At 42.2% G+C, this 19,164-nt stretch overlaps 1 protein-coding gene across 4 annotated transcripts in view; it reads left to right on the forward strand.

Moving 5' to 3' along the window:
• The first annotated feature begins 7,972 nt into the window (after window positions 1-7,972).
• Window positions 7,973-19,164, forward strand: part of tox (thymocyte selection-associated high mobility group box) — a 265,357-nt gene continuing 254,165 nt past the window's right edge. For 3 of the 4 annotated variants that reach the window (XM_080194907.1, XM_080194906.1, XM_080194910.1), the window contains exon 1: window positions 16,847-17,337. In XM_080194907.1, the coding sequence (XP_080051033.1) occupies window positions 17,233-17,337 (105 nt within the window). In that variant the 5' untranslated portion in view covers window positions 16,847-17,232. Of the gene's footprint in view, window positions 8,104-16,846; window positions 17,338-19,164 lie in introns of those variants that run through there. The other variant, XM_080194908.1, reaches the window with a different exon arrangement.

Consider the following 19,164-nt stretch of genomic DNA (forward strand, 5'->3'; position numbering starts at 1 on the left):
ACAATTACCTTGGAGTGGGGATAGCAGTCTGTATGGTGGCCAGGGAATTCACACAAGCTAATCTCTAGCTGTGCCATCCACAGGTAGAAACAGAAAGAGTCCCTCCAGCCCTCCACATTCCCATCCAGACCTTACGAATACCTTGGTATTGATTTGTTTGACTACCAAGAAAATATTTTGCATAGTGGTAGACCATTGCAAAATCCACCCAACCTCACCTCCGAAGCAAGTATTGTCTTAATGCCCCAGGCATGTGCAACTTCCCTTTAGGTGCCTAATCAGCCCAATTCCCCCCTTTACCACCCCTTTACTATTTATCTGATATCTGTCGTAAGCACACCATTTTTTTTATCTTAATTTCTATGTCACTTTTTGTCCAGGGAGCTCTGGGTTTGTTTACCCCAGCCTTTTCCTTTGAGGGAATATACCTCGACTGTGAATGGACCTTTCTTTATTTGAACGTAGCCCATTTTTCAGCTACAGTTATTCCTGCCAACTTTTTGTTCCGGTCAACCTAGTGCAGCTCTACTCTTGCCCTGTTGAAGTCGGTTCTCCCTATCCTACTAATTCTGGGCTCCTTTGCACGTGGCACAGGAAGTTATCCAGACATTCCTACATTTAGAGTCCTGCTAGCTAATTTTCTATCTAGCTCCCTAAATTCTGATTGGAGGACCACCTCCCTCTTCCTACTTAGGTCATTGGTAACATGGCCTCAGGCTGTTCACCCTTCCTCTGCAGAATGCCCTGCAGCTAGTCGGTGACATCCTTAACCCTGACACCAGGGAGACAACATGCCATTTTGGAGTCATATCTATAACCCCATAAATGCCTGTCTATTCCCTAGCAAATGAATCTCCTATCCCAATCACTATTATTTTTTCTTTCTTCTTTCTCCCCTTCTGTACAGATGAGCCAATAGTGGTGCCACAAATCTGACTGCAGTCCACAGAGGAACCAGCAACCTCACTCTCAACTTCCAATACAGAAAACTAATTATGCATGGAGCCCTGGGGACTCCTTAACCATCTGCCGGGTTCTCTTGAACTGTGTGGTAACTACACACACCCTATGTTTTTCCAGGCTTCTAAGCTGCAGTGTGACCACCCCCCTGAATGTGCTGTCTATGTAGCACTCAACCTCATGGAAGTGCCAGTCATTCCAGCCACCACTCTAAATCCAGAGCTCAAGTTTCTGCAATTGACAGCACTTCCTATGCATATGGTCATGTATGATATAGTAATGTCCATGACTTCCCACATATTACAGGACATGCATTCCACTTTACAGGGCTGTCTTGCCATGTCCTAACTTTACTTCCCTTATGTTAACTTTATTTTACTTTGGATTACTTATGTGACTTTGTTATACTGGCTCTGATTTCCTTTCATGGAAATCATAGAAATCATGGAAAGCCTACAGTGCAGAAAAAGGCCATTCAGCCCATCGAGCCTGCACCTACCACACTCCCAGCCATGCCCCATCCCCATAACCCCACATATTCACCCACTAATCCCTTTAACCTATGTATCCCAGGACAATTTAATAAGGGGCAATTTAGCATGTCCAATTAACCTAACCTACACATCTTATTCTTGGCGTTTCTCATCTAAATCCAAATATAACTACTTCTTTAAAAATAATTCACCCTTCCAATTTACAGAAATTTAAAGACAATCCCGAACAGCAGTTTCTCACAAATCAGTGAACCTATGGTTTTCCTGCGATGATACTACTTGTTTTTTTCACTCTCCTTTCCATCTCCACAGAGGCCTGCTCCGAGCAGCTGAACGGTTCACTACCTTTGTGACTCCCAGGTACATGGAGCACTATGAACTGGATGGAATTGGATTCACCTGATCCTCTAGGTGGTGGTTACTGCCTTGGGGGCCTCCTCCCACCCACTCTCTGAAAAGGTGCCAAGCATTATATTTTTCCTTTCCCAACTCAGCCTTGCTAGTTTTCTGTACTGTGAAACCTGGCCTTCAGGTTTCTGTCTAGTTTTTTTCATTCTGTTAAAATATTTAGCACTGGAAGATACAAGTAAAGAAAGTTTTAAGAATAATAGTTGGGTAGCTATTGCATTCTATCAAGTAGCTATCATTAATTTATATTTTTTCTTTTCCATTGGCCATATTTGCCAAAAATATAAGCCAAATACTCATTACGGAATCAAAAGAAGAAAAGACAATAAATTCTCAAAATCTCAAGTAAAAATAGACAATTCTGGAAATACACAATGTATCTATTTGCATTGGGCAAGAAAAAATAGAGGCTGAGGCTTTGGGTTTCAAATTGTATGCTTATGAACTCATCTATTTTTAATATTTCCAAATGTTAGGAGGCTTGTTATATATTTCAACTACTTTTCTTTTTAGGATTGTGGAAGTTGGTACGGTGACAACCATTTGCATGATGGGAAGAATATTATAAGTGAGCCAAACATGTTGGTCGGGATCTTACCAGCTGTTCACACCACACTCCTGCTGCAGTGAGGTCAGAGAATTTGGTGTCCAAACTGACTATCAATCCAGGCCATTAACTCTGGCCTGAATGTTTGCTCCCAGGTCTTGTGCACAAAATCAATTTCCCGATTCCTCAAACCCAACTCAGGAGAAACTTCCCCAGATGGCTGAATTTTCACCCTGAGTAGTGGTGGAGGTGGGATGGATTGGAGTGGGCCACAAAACCCTGAATGTGTGCAGTTGTAAAGGTGGGTCCAGTGTGCATTATGTGAATGGGTTGGATTTAAGAGGGCGATAAAGTGTTCCTGGCATGGGGTAGGAAGTGGATGCAAGTGTTGCAGTTGCTCAGGGGAATTATCAATAAACAGTCAAGTGGGCACCAGCAGTAAAAGTTGTCCAACTGGTTGCCTGACACCAGACGGAATGGCCCATCATGGGCTTTCCAGAGGAAAAAAATAACTGCTGCCCATTCACATTGTAATGAGCACAATCCACAAAGTGAAGGCTGGAAAAGCTTCACAAACACAGCCATGGAGATAGAACATAGAACATAGAACACTACAGCACAAACAGGCCCTTCGGCCCACGAGTTGCGCCGATCACATCAACACCTACCAATCTATAGACCTATCTATAACCCCCAATCCCATTAAATTCCATATACTCATCCAGAAGTCTTTTAAAAGACCCCAGCGAGTTCGCCTCCACCACCACTGACGGCAGCCGATTCCATTGACTCACCACCCTCTGAGTGAAAAACTTACCCCTAACATCACTTCTGTACTTGCCTCCCCGCACCTTCAATCTGTGTCCTCTCATAGCGACCATTTCAACCCGGGGAAATAGCCTCTGAGAATCCACCCTATCTATTCCTCTCAACATTTTATAAACCTCTATCAGGTCGCCTCTCAACCTTCGTCTCTCCAGGGAAAAGAGTCCCAGCTCCCTCAACCTAACTTCATAAGGCATGCCTCCCAGTCCAGGCAACATCCTTGTAAATCTCCTCTGTACCCTTTCAATAGCTTCTACATCCTTCCTATAGTGAGGCGACCAGAACTGTGCACAGTACTCCAAATGAGGTCTGACAAGGGTCTTATAAAGTTGCAGCATTACCTTCCGATTCCTAAACTCAATCCCTCGATTAATGAAGGCCAGTACACCTTACGCCTTCTTGACCACATCCTCCACCTGCGAGGCTGATTTAAGAGTCCTGTGGACCCGGACCCCAAGATCCTTCTTCTTTTCAACACTACTAAGACTCCTGCCCTTGATAGTGTACTCGTTCATCCCATTGGTTCTGCCAAAATGGACGACTACACATTTATCCGCGTTGAAGTCCATCTGCCACTTCTCTGCCCAGTCCTGCATCCTATTTATGTCCTGCTGCAACTTTTGACATCCTTCCAGACCATCCACAACACCACCGACCTTCGTGTCATCAGTGAACTTACTTACCCATCCCTCCACTTCCTCATCTAGGTCATTTATGAAAATGACAAACAGCAAGGGTCCTAGAACAGATCCCTGGGGCACTCCACTGGTGACTGACCTCCATGCCGAAAAAGACCCATCCGCAACCACTCTTTGCCTTCTGCAGGCAAGCCAGTTCTGGATCCACAAGGCCAAAGGCCCTTGGATCCCATGCCCTCTCACCTTCTCAAGAAGTCTTGCATGGGGGACCTTATCAAACACCTTGCTGAAGTCCATGTACACCACGTCCACTGCACTTCCTTCGTCAATGTGTTCAGTCTCATTTTCGAAGAACTCAACTAGGCTCGTAAGGCACGACCTGCCCTTGACAAAACCATGCTGACTATTTCTGATCATGTCAAACCTCTCCAAACGCTCGTAAATCTTGTCCCTCAGAAGCCTCTCCATCAGCTTACCAACCACTGAGGTCAGACTCACCGGTCGGTAATTTCCTGGGCTATCTCTGTTCCCTTTCTTGAAAATAGGAACTACATCCGCAATCCTCCAATCTTCCGGAACCTCTCCCGTCTCCATTGACGACGCAAAGATCATCGCCAGGGGCTCTGCAATCACTTCCCTCGCCTCCCACAGTATCCTGGGGTACATCCCATCTGGTCCCGGCGACTTATCTATCTTGATAGAATTCAAAAGTTCTAACACATCCTCCTCCTTAATATCCACATACTCAATCTTTTCCATCTTGGCACCATCTTGGCACCATCAGCTGCTCACAATATCCTTATTGACTAAGGTTAATATAATGCCTCAAGGCTGACTGATACACATCACATTTGCCACAAATGTTTGCTCTTCCACTTATCCTACCCATCTCTCAGGGCCCTGCCATGGAATTGAGCAGAATCCTCACAGCTACACACTATTATGACAGAACACAGTGACTCAGAGGGAGTAGGCCTTCAAAGTAGCTTTGGTTTGATAGCACAGCAAGCCATCTGGGATTATCAAGAACATTCATACAGCCCCATTTCTGCCCCGCCACTTCCCCCTGCAACTTTAGGCATTGAAGTGTTATAATTCAGGTCAGAAACTCCAATGTGTTTTATGAAGTCTGTCTGGATCATAGGTTTTGCAATTTGAATTTGGCTAGCGTAAGCATGAGATGTTTCACTTCAGGTATGATTCAAATAACCCAATAGGGAGCTTTTAGCAATCAAAGTTTATTTAGGAATAAAATTAGTAATAATGTTAACCAATTGCAAACAAGAGAGAAAAAAAGCCATGATATTGTATGAACATTAACAGCTAAATATCATTCTAACCAAATAAATCCCATGGACAACAACTTTGCCACAGGCTTAGCACAGAAAATATGAATGCTCACGTGATGGAATTTAGTCCTTTGGTTGTATGCTGCAGTTCTCTTGATGCACATACAAACAAGCTTGAAGTCAGAACAGCTTTCCAAAACACCAGGCAGAGAGCGAGAGACTTTAGTTACCAGCTAGCAAACCACCAACAGCACAATTTTCACTCCAGGAAGGCAAGAATACTTGCTTTCACTTAGCCAGCAGAATTTATAATACCAGAGAGAGAAAAACATAGAAACATTGCTTTTCAATCTGATATCCAAACAACCTTCACCACCCGATCGCTAGCCTCCTCTCCAGGCCAACCTCAATCCCCCCAGCCCACCACAATCTCTACCCCCTGGGGTCCCAATCTCCTGATTTCCTCCCCCCAACCATGCCAACCACCCCCCCCCCCCCAGGCCTGACCCCTCCCCGGCAGATTGACTGCACTCCAAAGGCCAGTCCCGATCACTGGCCTCCTTCCCTTTGTCGTTGATCTAAAGTGCAGAGTGGCAGTGGAGCCCCCCCACCCTCACCAATCTTCCCCTCAGGAGGCCCTGCTCCCTCTGGCCCCACCCCCTTGGCACTGCCAATGCCCAGTGGGCAGTGCCAAGGTGGCCGTTGGACATTGCTAATTTGCCCCTTGGGGAGACTTCAGACTCAGGCCCACTAATGAGATGGAAATTGCGATTTAAATAATCCATTCAGCTCCGCGCCGATTTCTGGCAAGGAGTTGATGATGCCGGAAATCCAGCAGCCGTTGACAGACGGAGGCTGTAGCGCCCAGTTGGATGACCGCTATACAGCCTCCGCTGGTGTCTCCTGACCCGCTGTACTGCTAGAGCAGTGGAGTAGGCTGGGAGAATCATGTCTAAGAATTTTGAAAGATGACCATCAATGTATCCACTTTCTCTACAGGTGCCTCTTTCAACACTTTGGCATGTGGATCATCAGGTCCAGGGAATTTATTGACTTTCGGTCTCATTAATTTCTCTAGCCTTATTTTTTCGCTAATACAAATTTCTTTCAAATTCTCAATCTCACTGGACCTTTAGTTTTTTGTTATTTCAGGGAGGTTTATTTGTATCTTCATCTATGAAGACAATCGCAATGTGCAATTTTCTCTAATCTCCTTGCAACTGTTTTTGCAGGATCTTCTGGTCCCAGCAGTATTCATAACATTTTGTTTGGCTCACCCGTCCCGCCACCAGGAACCTGCTGCAAGGGCCACCTTTGGTGGGACTGGAAGATCCTGCTGGGGGAAGGACTGGAAAATCCTGCCCAAAGTATTTGTTTAGTTTCCCTGCCACTTCCTTATCACCAGTTATAAATTCTTCATTCTCCATCCATAATGCTTTCACATTTGTCTGCACTAACCTTTTGCTTTTTATATACTTATAGGCGATTTTACAGTTCTTATGTTCCTCACTACTTTAACTGCAAGTTTTATTTTCTCTTTCTTTATCAATTTCTTTGTTCTGTTTTGTTGAATGTTAAGATTCTCCCATCGTTAGGTTTACCTTCTTTTTGGCAAATTATCAGCCTTTTCCTTTATCTGATAGAATCCTTAACTTGTTCGTCATGTCTGGATCACTTTTACTACTGGATTTTTTTTATCTTAAAGGAATTTAGTTTTATTGCAAACATTGACAACCCCTCCTGCATCCCCGTGGTGGGTCTTCTGGCAGTGGAGGCGGGTTGCCATTGGTCAGTGGGTTCCCTGGCAGCATAGCCAGCAAGCAGCACAAATGGCCATTGAGTTTTGTGGTGCCAGACAATCTGTAAATGCTAGCCATTGCCTGTCTACTGTCATACATTTTAATGTAGTTCTCCAATCTACCACAGTCAACTTGGCCCTTGTACCTTTGTGGTTTCCTTTGTTTAGATTAAGGACCCTAGTTTTGGATGGAAATATATCACTTTCAAGGAATTTCAAGCTTGCAAGTTTATTCTTGCCTTTAATAATACCTTTGCTGTTTTGAGATGATATTGCTTGACATACTCCAGCAACTCTCCAGGAAGTCTAAGCTGCTGCAGAATATAAAGCCTGAACGAGTAACTGCAACGTTTGACATGCCAGAATTGATGTACAAGGTGACCATGTGGACTTAGTCCTTTTGTGCTTTCAGAATATGACCAACTTGCTGGGGGTAATAATTATGTCACAGAGGCGGCACACTTATCCTAAAGAGGCCAAATTTGATGCCAGCATGGGAAACATAGTGAGTTGCTAGGTAGGGGAGGAAGGGTACAGGGCAGTGGCTGGCATGTAGTTTTAATCTGAAGCCAGGATGATCACTTCTGCTCAACGTTTACATTAATAAAAGTGTTTATACTTACCTTTTTGCGGCAGCGCATTCCAGTTTCCATGCCAGTTTTCCTGTCAAATCTTCACCTAGAAATATCCTAAGATTCATGCCACATCTTGTCTTGAAACCTTTGGAAAAATAAATAATTAGTTCTTACTTTATTGTATCTGGATAAATAAATATTTACATGAACAATGGCTATTTTTGAATCCGCAGCATAAAAAAAATCACAGGCTCTCTTTCTCTCTTTCAGTCTGTCTGTAACAGTAAGAGTCTCTGAAGTAAAAAGGAGATTTCTGAAAAATAGTTTTCTATCAAAGCTCACCTCAAATATGTTCCAGGGTTTACGTTCCAGCTTGTTTTAAAATAACTTGGAAAAGCCACTGCATGATTATTCTTACAGTCTGGAAAAGACTGGGCTTCAAGATTTTGCACTGAGAGCAAAGTATTGATGCATTTTGAGATTCCAGCACAATGTATACACTCAGACTATGGCATCTGGGGATTTGGATGGAACTGGACAGCTCATAATTCTAATAAGTTGATGGGATGGTAAGTCTGGAAAGAATAGCTACTCAAAACCTTCTTACAGTTTAAAGAATAATTAATGAGTATTTCCCTTACCCACTGAACCTGTATGAAGAAATCCTTGCAGTCAAATGTATATAATTGCACTCTTGACAGTTTTCCAATTATTAAAATTAATGGAAGGAAAATTGTGGACAATACATCTGCAACCTCTTGATATATGCACTAGGTAGGAAAGATTTCCTGCAAAAAAAAGCATTTGCTCATAAGATCAGCTCCTCTTCGTAAATTTCGTTTTCAATTTAAACAAAGTAAAAGGCACTTGCATCACATACAGAAGTAATAGGTGGAATCGTGTTATGGCCTCAGTAGTTGGGGGCACGTAATTGTGCAGGAAGTCAAAGGTCAGCTTTCCGATGGCAGGACGAGACTACAATGTTATGTTGGTGGTGGATTGACAGCTGGTCGAGGCAAGTGTCAGGTACCTCTTTATAATACATTTGCATGTCATGTATGCTCATTAAAAAGCAATATCACCAGAATTAAGTGAAATTTATGCAAATTAAGTAATCAATGAGAGATATGTGCCTTCAGATTCATGACAGCTTTAATGTGGTGTGAGTAGGTGCAGCAATCTTCCTGGTAGATTCAGAATGCATAGAAGCTGCCTTCTTCTCCCAATAGGGCTACGTTCAACTCCTGGAGAAGAGCCATTGATGAACAAAGAACAAAGAACAACCCAGCACGGGAAACAGGCCCTTCGGCCCAACAAGCCCGCGCCGCCGCATCACCCTACACCTATTCTACCCTGCGTGTCTACAAATAGAACCCCTGACATAGCCAGATTCAGGGGTTCATGATTGAGATTGGGGTGGCAGCAGTCAATGGGGAATGGAATATGGCTGAATGAGGGAGGGAGAGAGGTGGCAACTCTACAAAGTCTTGTGGGAAACACGAGATAGCTGGACTATAAAAAAGGAAGGTCAAATCAAAAGGTGGAAACATATTGTGGAGTGATCAGGGTTATATAGGAAAGAGCAATGTTCAAGTTCTGTGTGTCAATGGTTACTGAGGGGAGGTCAGTGATGAAAGACAGATGATGGAGGATGATGGGGAGGTTAATGGTGATTGAGCGAAGTTGCAGGGTGATGGCTTCCAGTTGCAGGCTCACTATGTGAATCTCCAAGGATATAGCTGTGTCAAAACAAGAGGATTTCTCTGCAGTGAACCTTAAGGATGGAGTTGACCACGGTGGAGTGGGTGGAGATTAGGATGTGACTGATGCGCAGGACAAGAAGTGGGGGATCTCAAAGACTATGATGACTAGAGTGTTGCCTGCCTTTCCTTCACAGTTTACCACAGGCAGACAAGATAGATCAAATGCACCATTGCTTCTGCTAGCTCTGGTGCAGCTGCCAAGGACCAGGCAGAGAGCAGCCCAGTGCTAGGCACAGCAACAGGCAGAACACCTACAAGAAAAGGTTCAAGCAACTCAGGATTCTGGCAACCAGTGGACCAAGAGGGCATGTATTGTCAGTGGCCAATAAGGTGCTTGTTACTGGTGAAGTAACCCACACTCTTCCCACCTGGATCTCTGACTTTTGACAAGTAAGGTGCTCCCTTCTCCTGCAAATGAAAGAAAGCAAGGAGGTGTGAATGTTCCTAATGGCTTGTGACAAGATAAGAGCACCATTTGCAAGTCACAGTGAAGCATAGATGTGAGGGGGCAATAGAACGAGAGTGAGTATGAGCGTCGGTTGTTCAAAAGGGGATGTAAGGTGGCTGAAAGGAGAGGAATGAGCTACAAGGTGTATTGAGGAGTGCTGTGCAGGAGAATGCAGGAAAAGCCAGCATGTGGGGCTTGGCACCTGAAAGCGTTTAGCTACTCACCTCTCCTGTCCTCCTGAAGTCCTGGATCTTCTTGGTGCACTGTTGGAGGGACCATATTTCTGCTGATGACATTCTCGGGCACTTCCATCCATGCCTTTCTACTTGGAGAAGTTGTGCTCCCCCTCTCATTATTGACAGAGTTCACCTTACAGAAGACTCTCAGATCCTGCATCAACACCTCTAGGTAAGAATGTGAGGCCTGAAGGACAGCCTTCCAGTGACCCTTCTCCGTTCCTATAGTTACTGAAACCTCAAGGAAAAAACAAAGGCTTTGTGCGCCTTTAAGTAGAAATCATTCCTTTGGCAAAATGAACATATCATTCCACCTGCCCTCCTTAATTGGGGAGGAAGGCTTGAAGTAGGATACTAATGTTGTGGCTTTGCGAGGGAAACCCTGGCAAAGTCGCCCATGAGGAAATTGGATTCACGACTTGAAAATGATCCCACAATTAGGGTGGGCACTGAGTCCACGAGATTCCAGTCACAGAGTTCTGCTTTGTTATTATGTTATGGATATGATATGTGGTAGCAGAGATTGGCAACTCCAACACAGCCAATCATCCTGTGCGTACCATGAGGGTAACTTCTAAATTTGTATTTCTGCAAAAGCTTCACACAAGGGTCATATGAATATCAGGGAATTTCAGGGGCACTGTCTGTAATTCTCTGTGCAAATGGAAAGGGAACAATAAGGTACAAACCTACTGTTCCTCTATCTGCATCACGAGTGAATCAGGCTCATCATTGTCAGCAGGAACAAAGGAAATTGGCCCTTAATGATTTAAAATAGGACACAGTTTACAGTAAATGTAACAGCAATCAGACAAGTAACTACTATTGTTTTTCATTCTCATTAAATAAATAACATTAATTTATATTTTAATTAGATATGAGCTTCATTCACTATTTACAATGTTTAAATGTTTGTATTCCACTAAGCTGCACTTGATTATTCAATATGTAAGGAAAGCCATGAAGTATGCAAAATGACAGAATCAGGTGCAAAAATAAACAAGACCATATCACATCGTGGATTATCAAGCAGCAGGGAGTCTCGGCACTATGAAGAAATTAGTTCATATGTAGGGAACCTGGCAAGGCAGGAGACCAGACGTCATGAGAATGGGAACATATGCAACTGGCACATATGAACAGGAATGAAGAGACAGATAAATAAGAAATAAGTTTGGCAAGTGAAGAATGGATACAAGAGGAGGCATCAAAATTTGTCTTGATGAGCAGAAAGTTGCAAGGGAGTGATAGAAAATGAAAACAATTAAAAACCTTGCATAATTTGGTAAATATTCTTAAATGCATCTTTAAAAAGTGCAATTGTGCTGTTTTGACAGCTTTTTCTTCATTCATCCTCCTAAGAAAACGTTGATTGCTCTGTGGGGGATGTTTCTCAAGTACCAATTCTCTATATGTGAATCTAGACAATGGGCAAGATTTTCCAGCCCCCTGTGCGGGTTTTCCAGCAGCAGAGATGGCTCACGATTGGCCGCTAGTGAGATCTTCCAGTCCTGCCAATGCCTATGGCATTTTGTGTGGCTTGCCTGCACTGCCACTAGGGAACCCACTGCAGCGGCTCACCTTCAGTGGGACAGGAAGATCCCGCTAGTGGGAAGGGTTGGAAAATTTGGGCAGTCAGGATCAGCGGTTGGCTAAAATTTTTTCATTCTTCATTTGTGAATCTCTAGAATTCTCAACTCCAGAGGACAGTGAAAAATCAGTCAGGGGATGTGGGTAGGATGTGAAATTGAGTTTGGTTGACTAGTTGCAAAGGGCCATATAGACTACTCTCCTATTTCTTATATTCTTATATATTAGAGTCAAGAAAACATTAGGTTAGAGAGGCATCTATGTTGGCACAGACTTGATGGGTTGAAGGGCTTGAACCTGTTCTGTACTGTAGTTCTTTCTTTCTTTGTTCTTGCTTTCTTACATGTATCAGTGGACTTCTTAACATGCTAAAAATCACAGCTAAGTCTGATCCTGCTCGCACCTAAAATCCAAATACATATGGATACTTCAGTAGTCGCAATTGGGTAATAAGACTGGGAAGCTTGGTGGATTATTTTTCCCTAGCCCAGATATATTTGAGCTTAGTTAATGAATCATGTATGTTCTCACACCTCTACTGTCACTCTTGACTGTTAGCAGATCTGAATCATCATATTTAAATGGTTGAGTTACATGCTGCCATTGCCAAATAGCCCTTCGAATATGCTTCAGTTATAAAAAATCACAGGATGATTATCATGATCTCATGATCTCAGACTCAAAAGAGGTGTCCTGACGGAGGTATTTGAGATTGTGAAAGGGTTTGATTGGATGGATTTAGCAAACTTATGGGGAGGGCTGGGAATCAGAATTGGGGCAATAAATATAAAATTATCACCAATGGATTTAACAGGAAAATCAGGAAAATCTTCTTTACTCAGAGAATAATTAGTGTGTGGAACTTGCTGCTCCAGGAATTGGCTGAGGTGACTAGAGTAGTGCATCTAAAGGGAGGTTTGGAGAAAGAAATCCACGGATATAGGAGTTGGATTTAAGCAGGGTGGGAGGAGGTTTGTATGGAGCATAATTACTGACATGTTAGATACAGCAATGGCAGAGTACTGCATTATCAGAGATTCTGCCTTTTGGTTGAGATGTTAAGCTCAACACTCAAATAGATTAAGGGGTCATTCATCACATAGGGTGGTACAGTGGCACAATGGTTAGCACTGCTGCCTCACAGCTCCAGGGACTTAGGGCCAATACCTGGCTTGGATCAATGTCTGTGTGGAGTTTGCATGTTCTCCCCGTGTCTGTGAGGCTTTACTCCAGGTGTTCTGGATTCCTCCCACCATACAAAGAGGTATAGGTTAGGTGTATTGGCCATGCTAAATTATCCCTTTGTCTCCTGGGATGCGTAGGTTAGAGGGATTATCAGGGTAAATATGTGGGGTTATGGGAATATGGCCTAGGTGGGATTGTTGTTGGTGCAGACTTGATGGGCTGAATGGCCTTCTTCTGCATTGTAGGGATTCTATGATTCTATGCTGTTTGTGAACCTTGCTGTGTGAAAATTGCCTTCCATATTTGCCTACAGAATGGTGATTGCACTTTGGCAAATAATTTCTAATCTGTGCAGCATTTTGGAATGTTCTGAGGAACAGTGAAAGGGATTATATAAATGCAAATTCTTTTCTCCATTCTCAAGGAATACATAACATCTTTCTTTCATGGAACTATTTGAGAAGTAAGTAAATGTAGCAAAAAGAATCTAAAGGCAATGTCATCTGTCAATGCAGTCTAGAAATGGTTATATATGTATGTATTTCAATAGGTATTTCTTATGTCCATATATTTTTATGAGTGTCAGTGAGCTTTCTAACATGCTAGAAATGCAGTATAATTGTAGTTGACCCTATTCAATAATTCTGAACTTGGCTCATGAACATAATTTGGAACAGCAGCATGAGAGTGATTTGGACTCTTACCCATAAATCACAAAAAGCTAGCATACAAATTCAGCAGGTAATTGGGAAAGCAAATGAAATATTGGCTTTACTTCAAAAGGAATGGAATATAAAAATAAGAATGTCTTGCTCAAACTATACAAGGCATGGGTAACACTGTACCTGGAATACTGTGAAGGATTTTGTCCCTTTACCTAAGCAACAATATAATGGCATTGGAGGCAGTCCAGAGAAAGTTCACTAGATTGATCCCACATATGGAGAGATTTTCTGATGAGGAGAAGTTGAGTGAATTGGGCCGGTACTTTTTGGGGTTTAGAAGAATGAGAAGTGACTTTTTTGATACGTATAGGATTCTCAGGTGTCTTGACAGGGTAGATACTGAGAGGTTGATTTCCCTTGTGGTGAGTTTAGGACCAGAGGGCATTACCACAGAGTAAGGAGTCACCCATTTAAGACAGAGATTAGGAGGAATTTCTTCTCTCAGAGGGTAATGAATCTTTTGAATTCTTTACCACAGAGGGCTGTAGAGGCTGGGTCGTTAAGTATGTTCAAGGCTGAGATAGACATATTTTTCATCAGTAAGGAAATTAAGTGTTATGAGGATAAGGCAGGAAAGTGGAATTGAGGATTATCGTATCAGATCAACCATGATCTCATTGAATGGTGGAGCAGACTTGATGGGCCAAATGGCCTACTTCTGCTCCTATGTCTTATGGATTTATTTAAATAAAAAGAAAGAACCTGCATTTATATTTTGCATTCACATCTTCAGGGCTTTCCAATTGATGTCACAACCAAGAAGGTACATTTTTTAAGTAGTTACTGTTGTAATATTGAGAAACGATGCATTCTGGGTATAGTAGGGTCACACAAACAGCGTTGATTTGATTTGATTTGATTTATTATTATCACATGTATTAACATACAGTGAAAAGTATTGTTTCTTGCGCGCTATATAGACAAAGCATACTGTTCATAGAGAAGGAAATGAAAGAGGGCAGAATGTAGTGTTATGGTCATAGCTAGAGTGTAGAAAAAGATCAGCTTAATGCAAGGTAAGTCCATTCAAAAGTCTGACAGCAGCAGGAAAGAAGTTGAACTTGAGTTGGTTGGTACGTGACCTCAGACTATTGTATCTTTTTCCCGATGGAAGAGAGAATGTCCGGGGTGTGTGGAGTCCTTAATTTTGTTGGCTGCTTTGCCGAGGCAGCGGGAAGTGTAGGCAGAGTCAATGGATGCAAGACTGGTTTGCATGATGATTGGGCTACATCCATGACCTAAATTCACGACCTAAAGTTGTGCTTAATGACTAATCAATTTAATTTGGCGGTGTTGGCTGAGCGATGACAGTTGTGCAGGGCACCAGGAGTGCTCTCCTCTTCTTTAACCTGAGTCATGCAATCTTTGATGTTCATTGTTGAGAGGACAGAAAGGGTCTCAGTTTAATGAAGCATTGGAAGGATAGATAATTGATAGAACAACCATCCTTCAATACTCCACTGAAATATCAGCCCAGATAATGTAGGACATCTCATGGTTCAATTGGTATTGTCCTGAAACCAGAAGTTCCAGGTTCAAATTCCTCCCCAGGACTTGATGGTCAAGGAAGATGCATTCATAATGCAGCCAAAACAGATTATGTATCAACCTGTAAATCCATCCAACATATGCCAATGGCAGGTGGTAAGAGCGGAACAGATTCCAGGTTAGCCTGCAATTGAAGAAATTGCAGCCTCTAGCATCATTACCCATATGTATGTTGCCACAGAAGCTCAGACTTTTTAGGGGGCTGGGTGGATCAGTTGGCTGGTTGGCTAATAGATCAGGTTGGTGTTAGCATCATGGCATTCAATCCCTCTTCTGATCAGAGTGGATTTGGGACCTTCTTTCTTACACTACTTGTGGTGGAGGCTGTGGTGCTGCAGGAAGGGTCTGCCTTTAGACAGAGAAGAAGTTATATGTTCAAGTCTCTTGGGTGAGCGAGGCCTGTAAAACTGAGCAAGGTTGATACCGTACCTTGGGTAAAAATCATTATAAAGTTTACTTCCTCTTATTTAAATTAAAAGTAATTTATAATGTTGAGCTTTACAAATTTCAGGGCCAATATTGTGTAACATCGGCTGTCCTGAAGGTTGTAGGATGGTGAAGGATACTCTGGATTGGGCTGAGTGCATCTCTTAACAAATTCCATTTTAACTAAAGGAAGAATCACCTCTAATCACATTCATATCTACAAGTTAAACTGCTAAGAAACATCATCAAAAATGTTGTTCGCACTTTGTGTTATTTCCAGCTCTTGAACTGTGTGAAAGAATGAAGAATAAGCAAGATTTGTCGCTTTCATTGAAAATTGACTGTGATTCCCAGAATACCAGTAAAATCAAGGGAATATCTTGAGATTCCATCCAATAAAAATGGGAATTTGACTTATTAAATGACCATCAAACAATGGTCCCAATAAGAAATTGATAAGAATCATGGACTGCGATCCCAAAAACACCAGTAAGCATTCTACAAACTGCTGTGACAAAAATTAAGCAAAATACTGCAGAGTTTGGAAATCAGAAATAAGAATTGAAAATGTTAGAAACACTTCAATTGCTCTGGCAGCATCTGTAGAGGGAGAAACTGTGTTAACAGTTCAACTTAATGATCTTTCATCAGAAAACAGAAAAATAAAATTGAATTCAATTTGTTTGAACAACATGAAATAGTAGTATTGTGATTGAACATATTCTCCCCGTGTCTGTGTGGGTTTCCTCCGGGTGCTTTGGTTTCCTTCTACAATCCAAGGATGTTCGGGTTAGGTTGATTGGCCACAATAAATTGTCCCTTAGTGTTGGGGGACTATCAGGATTTTAAATACATGTGGGTTACGGCGAAAGGGCCTGGTTGTTGTTGATGCAGGTTCAATGGGCCAAATGGCCCCCTTCTGCATTGTAGGTTTCCTATGAATAACGAAATGGGGTATAGGGGGAATTGCTACCAGCACGTCATGCCTGAAGCTTTTCTCAAGAATATGGGTAAGGAAGGGTGGAATATTGCTGGTTGTGGTATGAGTTACCTTAGTTGGATGTTGGCAAGGGGGAAAGGGTGGGGGGGCGTTGAGATGTGTTAATAATGCCCAGAATGATTGTGCTGGCATGTTGTCTAATGGTTCATTTTCTGCACATCAAAACAAACCATTTGTTAGGCAGGATAATGTAAGGCTTTGTGTGAGTTAGCTGAGGGCTGAGTGCTACTGGGCGTGAGGGTGGGGGGGGGGAGAGTGGATGGTGAGGGAAGGGGGTGGCTGTAGCCTGTGAGAGCCCCCTCTGGCTGGCACTGTGTGCTGGTGCGGCTGGAGCCCCTCTCTTTGTGTGGGGAGCTGGTGCTTGTTCTTGTGCTCTCCTCGCTGTGTCACAGCGAAGCTCACCGGCTGCCGAAGGTTGACAAAACTACACATCCTCCTCTTGTAAAGGGGAGGAGGAGGGGGGGTAAAGTCGGGAAATTCTCGTGAAGAAAAAGAGAAACGCTTTCCTTACTGAGTTGATCTTTATTTTTTTCCTCTTCAAGTGTTACTGGACTGCAAAGCTGTTTATTTTGGACTCAGAAAACTACAGGCTGCTAACAAAACTGCTTTTTTTTTGGAGAGTTCTCTTACTGTAGACCACAAACGGATGTGAGACAAGGAAGGTGTCTCTCCTCCCTCTCCTGTTTCTTCTCTCTCTCTTTCTTTCTTTCTGCTCTCACCAACAAACCAGAAAAAAAAAGGGAGCTGCTGAATGTGTTCACTGCAAATTTCACTGAAATGGACGTGAGGTTTTATCTACAGACTGCTCCTCCAGCTAACATCTCCACAGATACTCCCTGCCTGGGACCTTCACCCTGCTTAGATCCATACTATAGCAATAAGGTGATTTACTTTAGTTTTCTCTAAAGCATGTATGATTACACGTGTGTCTGTTTGAATGTTCCTGGAGTTCTGGCGCAATGCAAAGCTAATGCAAGCCTGCGTGTGAGAGAGGGAGAACAGTGTTTGTGCAGCTAGTTGGTTCTTTTTGGCTGGGTACAATAAGGTGGTACCGATGAGTTTCGAAGCGCATCGTATTGCATTGTAAGTGAACATTGAGACCGGGATGGTAGGGCAGATCGATGGACACACAGTAGCTTTTTGCAGCTTTCCCTCACTTTTACTCATAGGACTGAGCGGCGTGGCAGTAAAACTGCATTGATCTCAATAAACTAGTTCCGACTCATTTCCTTTCATTGTGTCAGAAATTGGGACTGAACAGGTTGCGATCATGTTTACATCTGTGTCAGTTGATAGGCTAATAGTTGCCTTCTAATATTTTAAAACCTCCGGGCGAAGGACTTCAGCTTTCTCAGTAATTTTTTTTCACATTTGCTAATTGCAAATATAGGTATAGCTCGCTAAATGTTTGTAACTAGTGATCTGACTACCTGTGCCTACTACGTAACAAAGTGAATGAACTTTTAAAAAATGTCCTTTAGATCCAATTGACTGAGTTTTTAGTGCGTGCAGTATTTAAGCATGAAGGGCAAAGTACAATTCAGATGAATCAATTATTTTGGGGCTACTTTACTCCCGTTGGCATGGTGCTGCATAGTTCAAATTAGTTTTAAGCTGTATCAAACCTATTGTTTGTAAAGTGCCCGATGTGCAAGAGTACGAGTACTGGGTAGAAGTTGGAGCAAGGCTGCTTATGGCAAATGTGTGAGGTATCTCTTGTGTAAACAGACAAAAATGGATGGTATGCTGTTGTATGTGGGTCAGGCTACAGGACAAACACAGAAGACCTTATAAGAGCTGAGTATGAGGCATGAACTGAGATCTCTAGTTAAGTGTACGCATGGTGTGTTTGATGAAGTGGCAGCAAAGAAATCAAACGTATTCCCAAGACTAAAATTACATATGCAGCAATTATTTAAACATCAGTGTGTAATTTTGTGTGATAGTACACATGAAAGTAGGGTGGCATACTATCTAATTAATGTTAAACAATGAGACAATAATCAATATGTTTAAATACAGATAAAATTAACCCACTACAAATGTTAGCATCCTATCTAATAACATCAATTTCCTTTAAGGAACATCTCTTTTTGAAGTTCTTGTCAATTCAACTTTTATTTTCATTTTATAATCAGTATTATCTCTGGAACTAGTGAGCTTGTAAAAGTTTACCTGTAACAAATCGAAATTACAATTCTGATACGCATAGAAAATTCAGATTTTGAAAAACTGGAAAACCAAAAAGTTACTACTTCAGTGTGACACAACAAAGCATCATTATCCTTTTGTGAGTAGCATGGTGCATCACGGACAGGTGCACTCTTTTATTTTTGGTGCCATTAACATTGCTAAAACAAGTAAGTAAGCCACAGATAAGCAAAAAGAAGTGTCTTAGGTTTTTTTGTTTACAATGTACAGTTGAATATAATGTTCATATATGTAATATATTTTCCCCCTTCAGATTAATACACAATCACCTTTAGGCTTTTTCCTGTGTGTTTTCATGCAAAATGATACGCAAAATTAAATGAAGCTTCATTTAGTAAAATGTTTAGCAGTTGAAATAGAGCATTTTATGTTAAAAAAGACCACAATTATTAATATACGTGAACATTTGCAATGTCTTGTAAAAGTGAAAGTAACAGGTGTAGTTAACTTTGAGGCTAGTCCAGTCTTGGTGTTTAAGATTACATTTATAGAATGCTT

The sequence above is a fragment of the Carcharhinus amblyrhynchos genome, chromosome 8 (assembly GCF_965287045.1).
Source record: "Carcharhinus amblyrhynchos chromosome 8, sCarAmb.v2.hapA, whole genome shotgun sequence".
Classification (NCBI taxonomy): domain Eukaryota; kingdom Metazoa; phylum Chordata; class Chondrichthyes; order Carcharhiniformes; family Carcharhinidae; genus Carcharhinus; species Carcharhinus amblyrhynchos.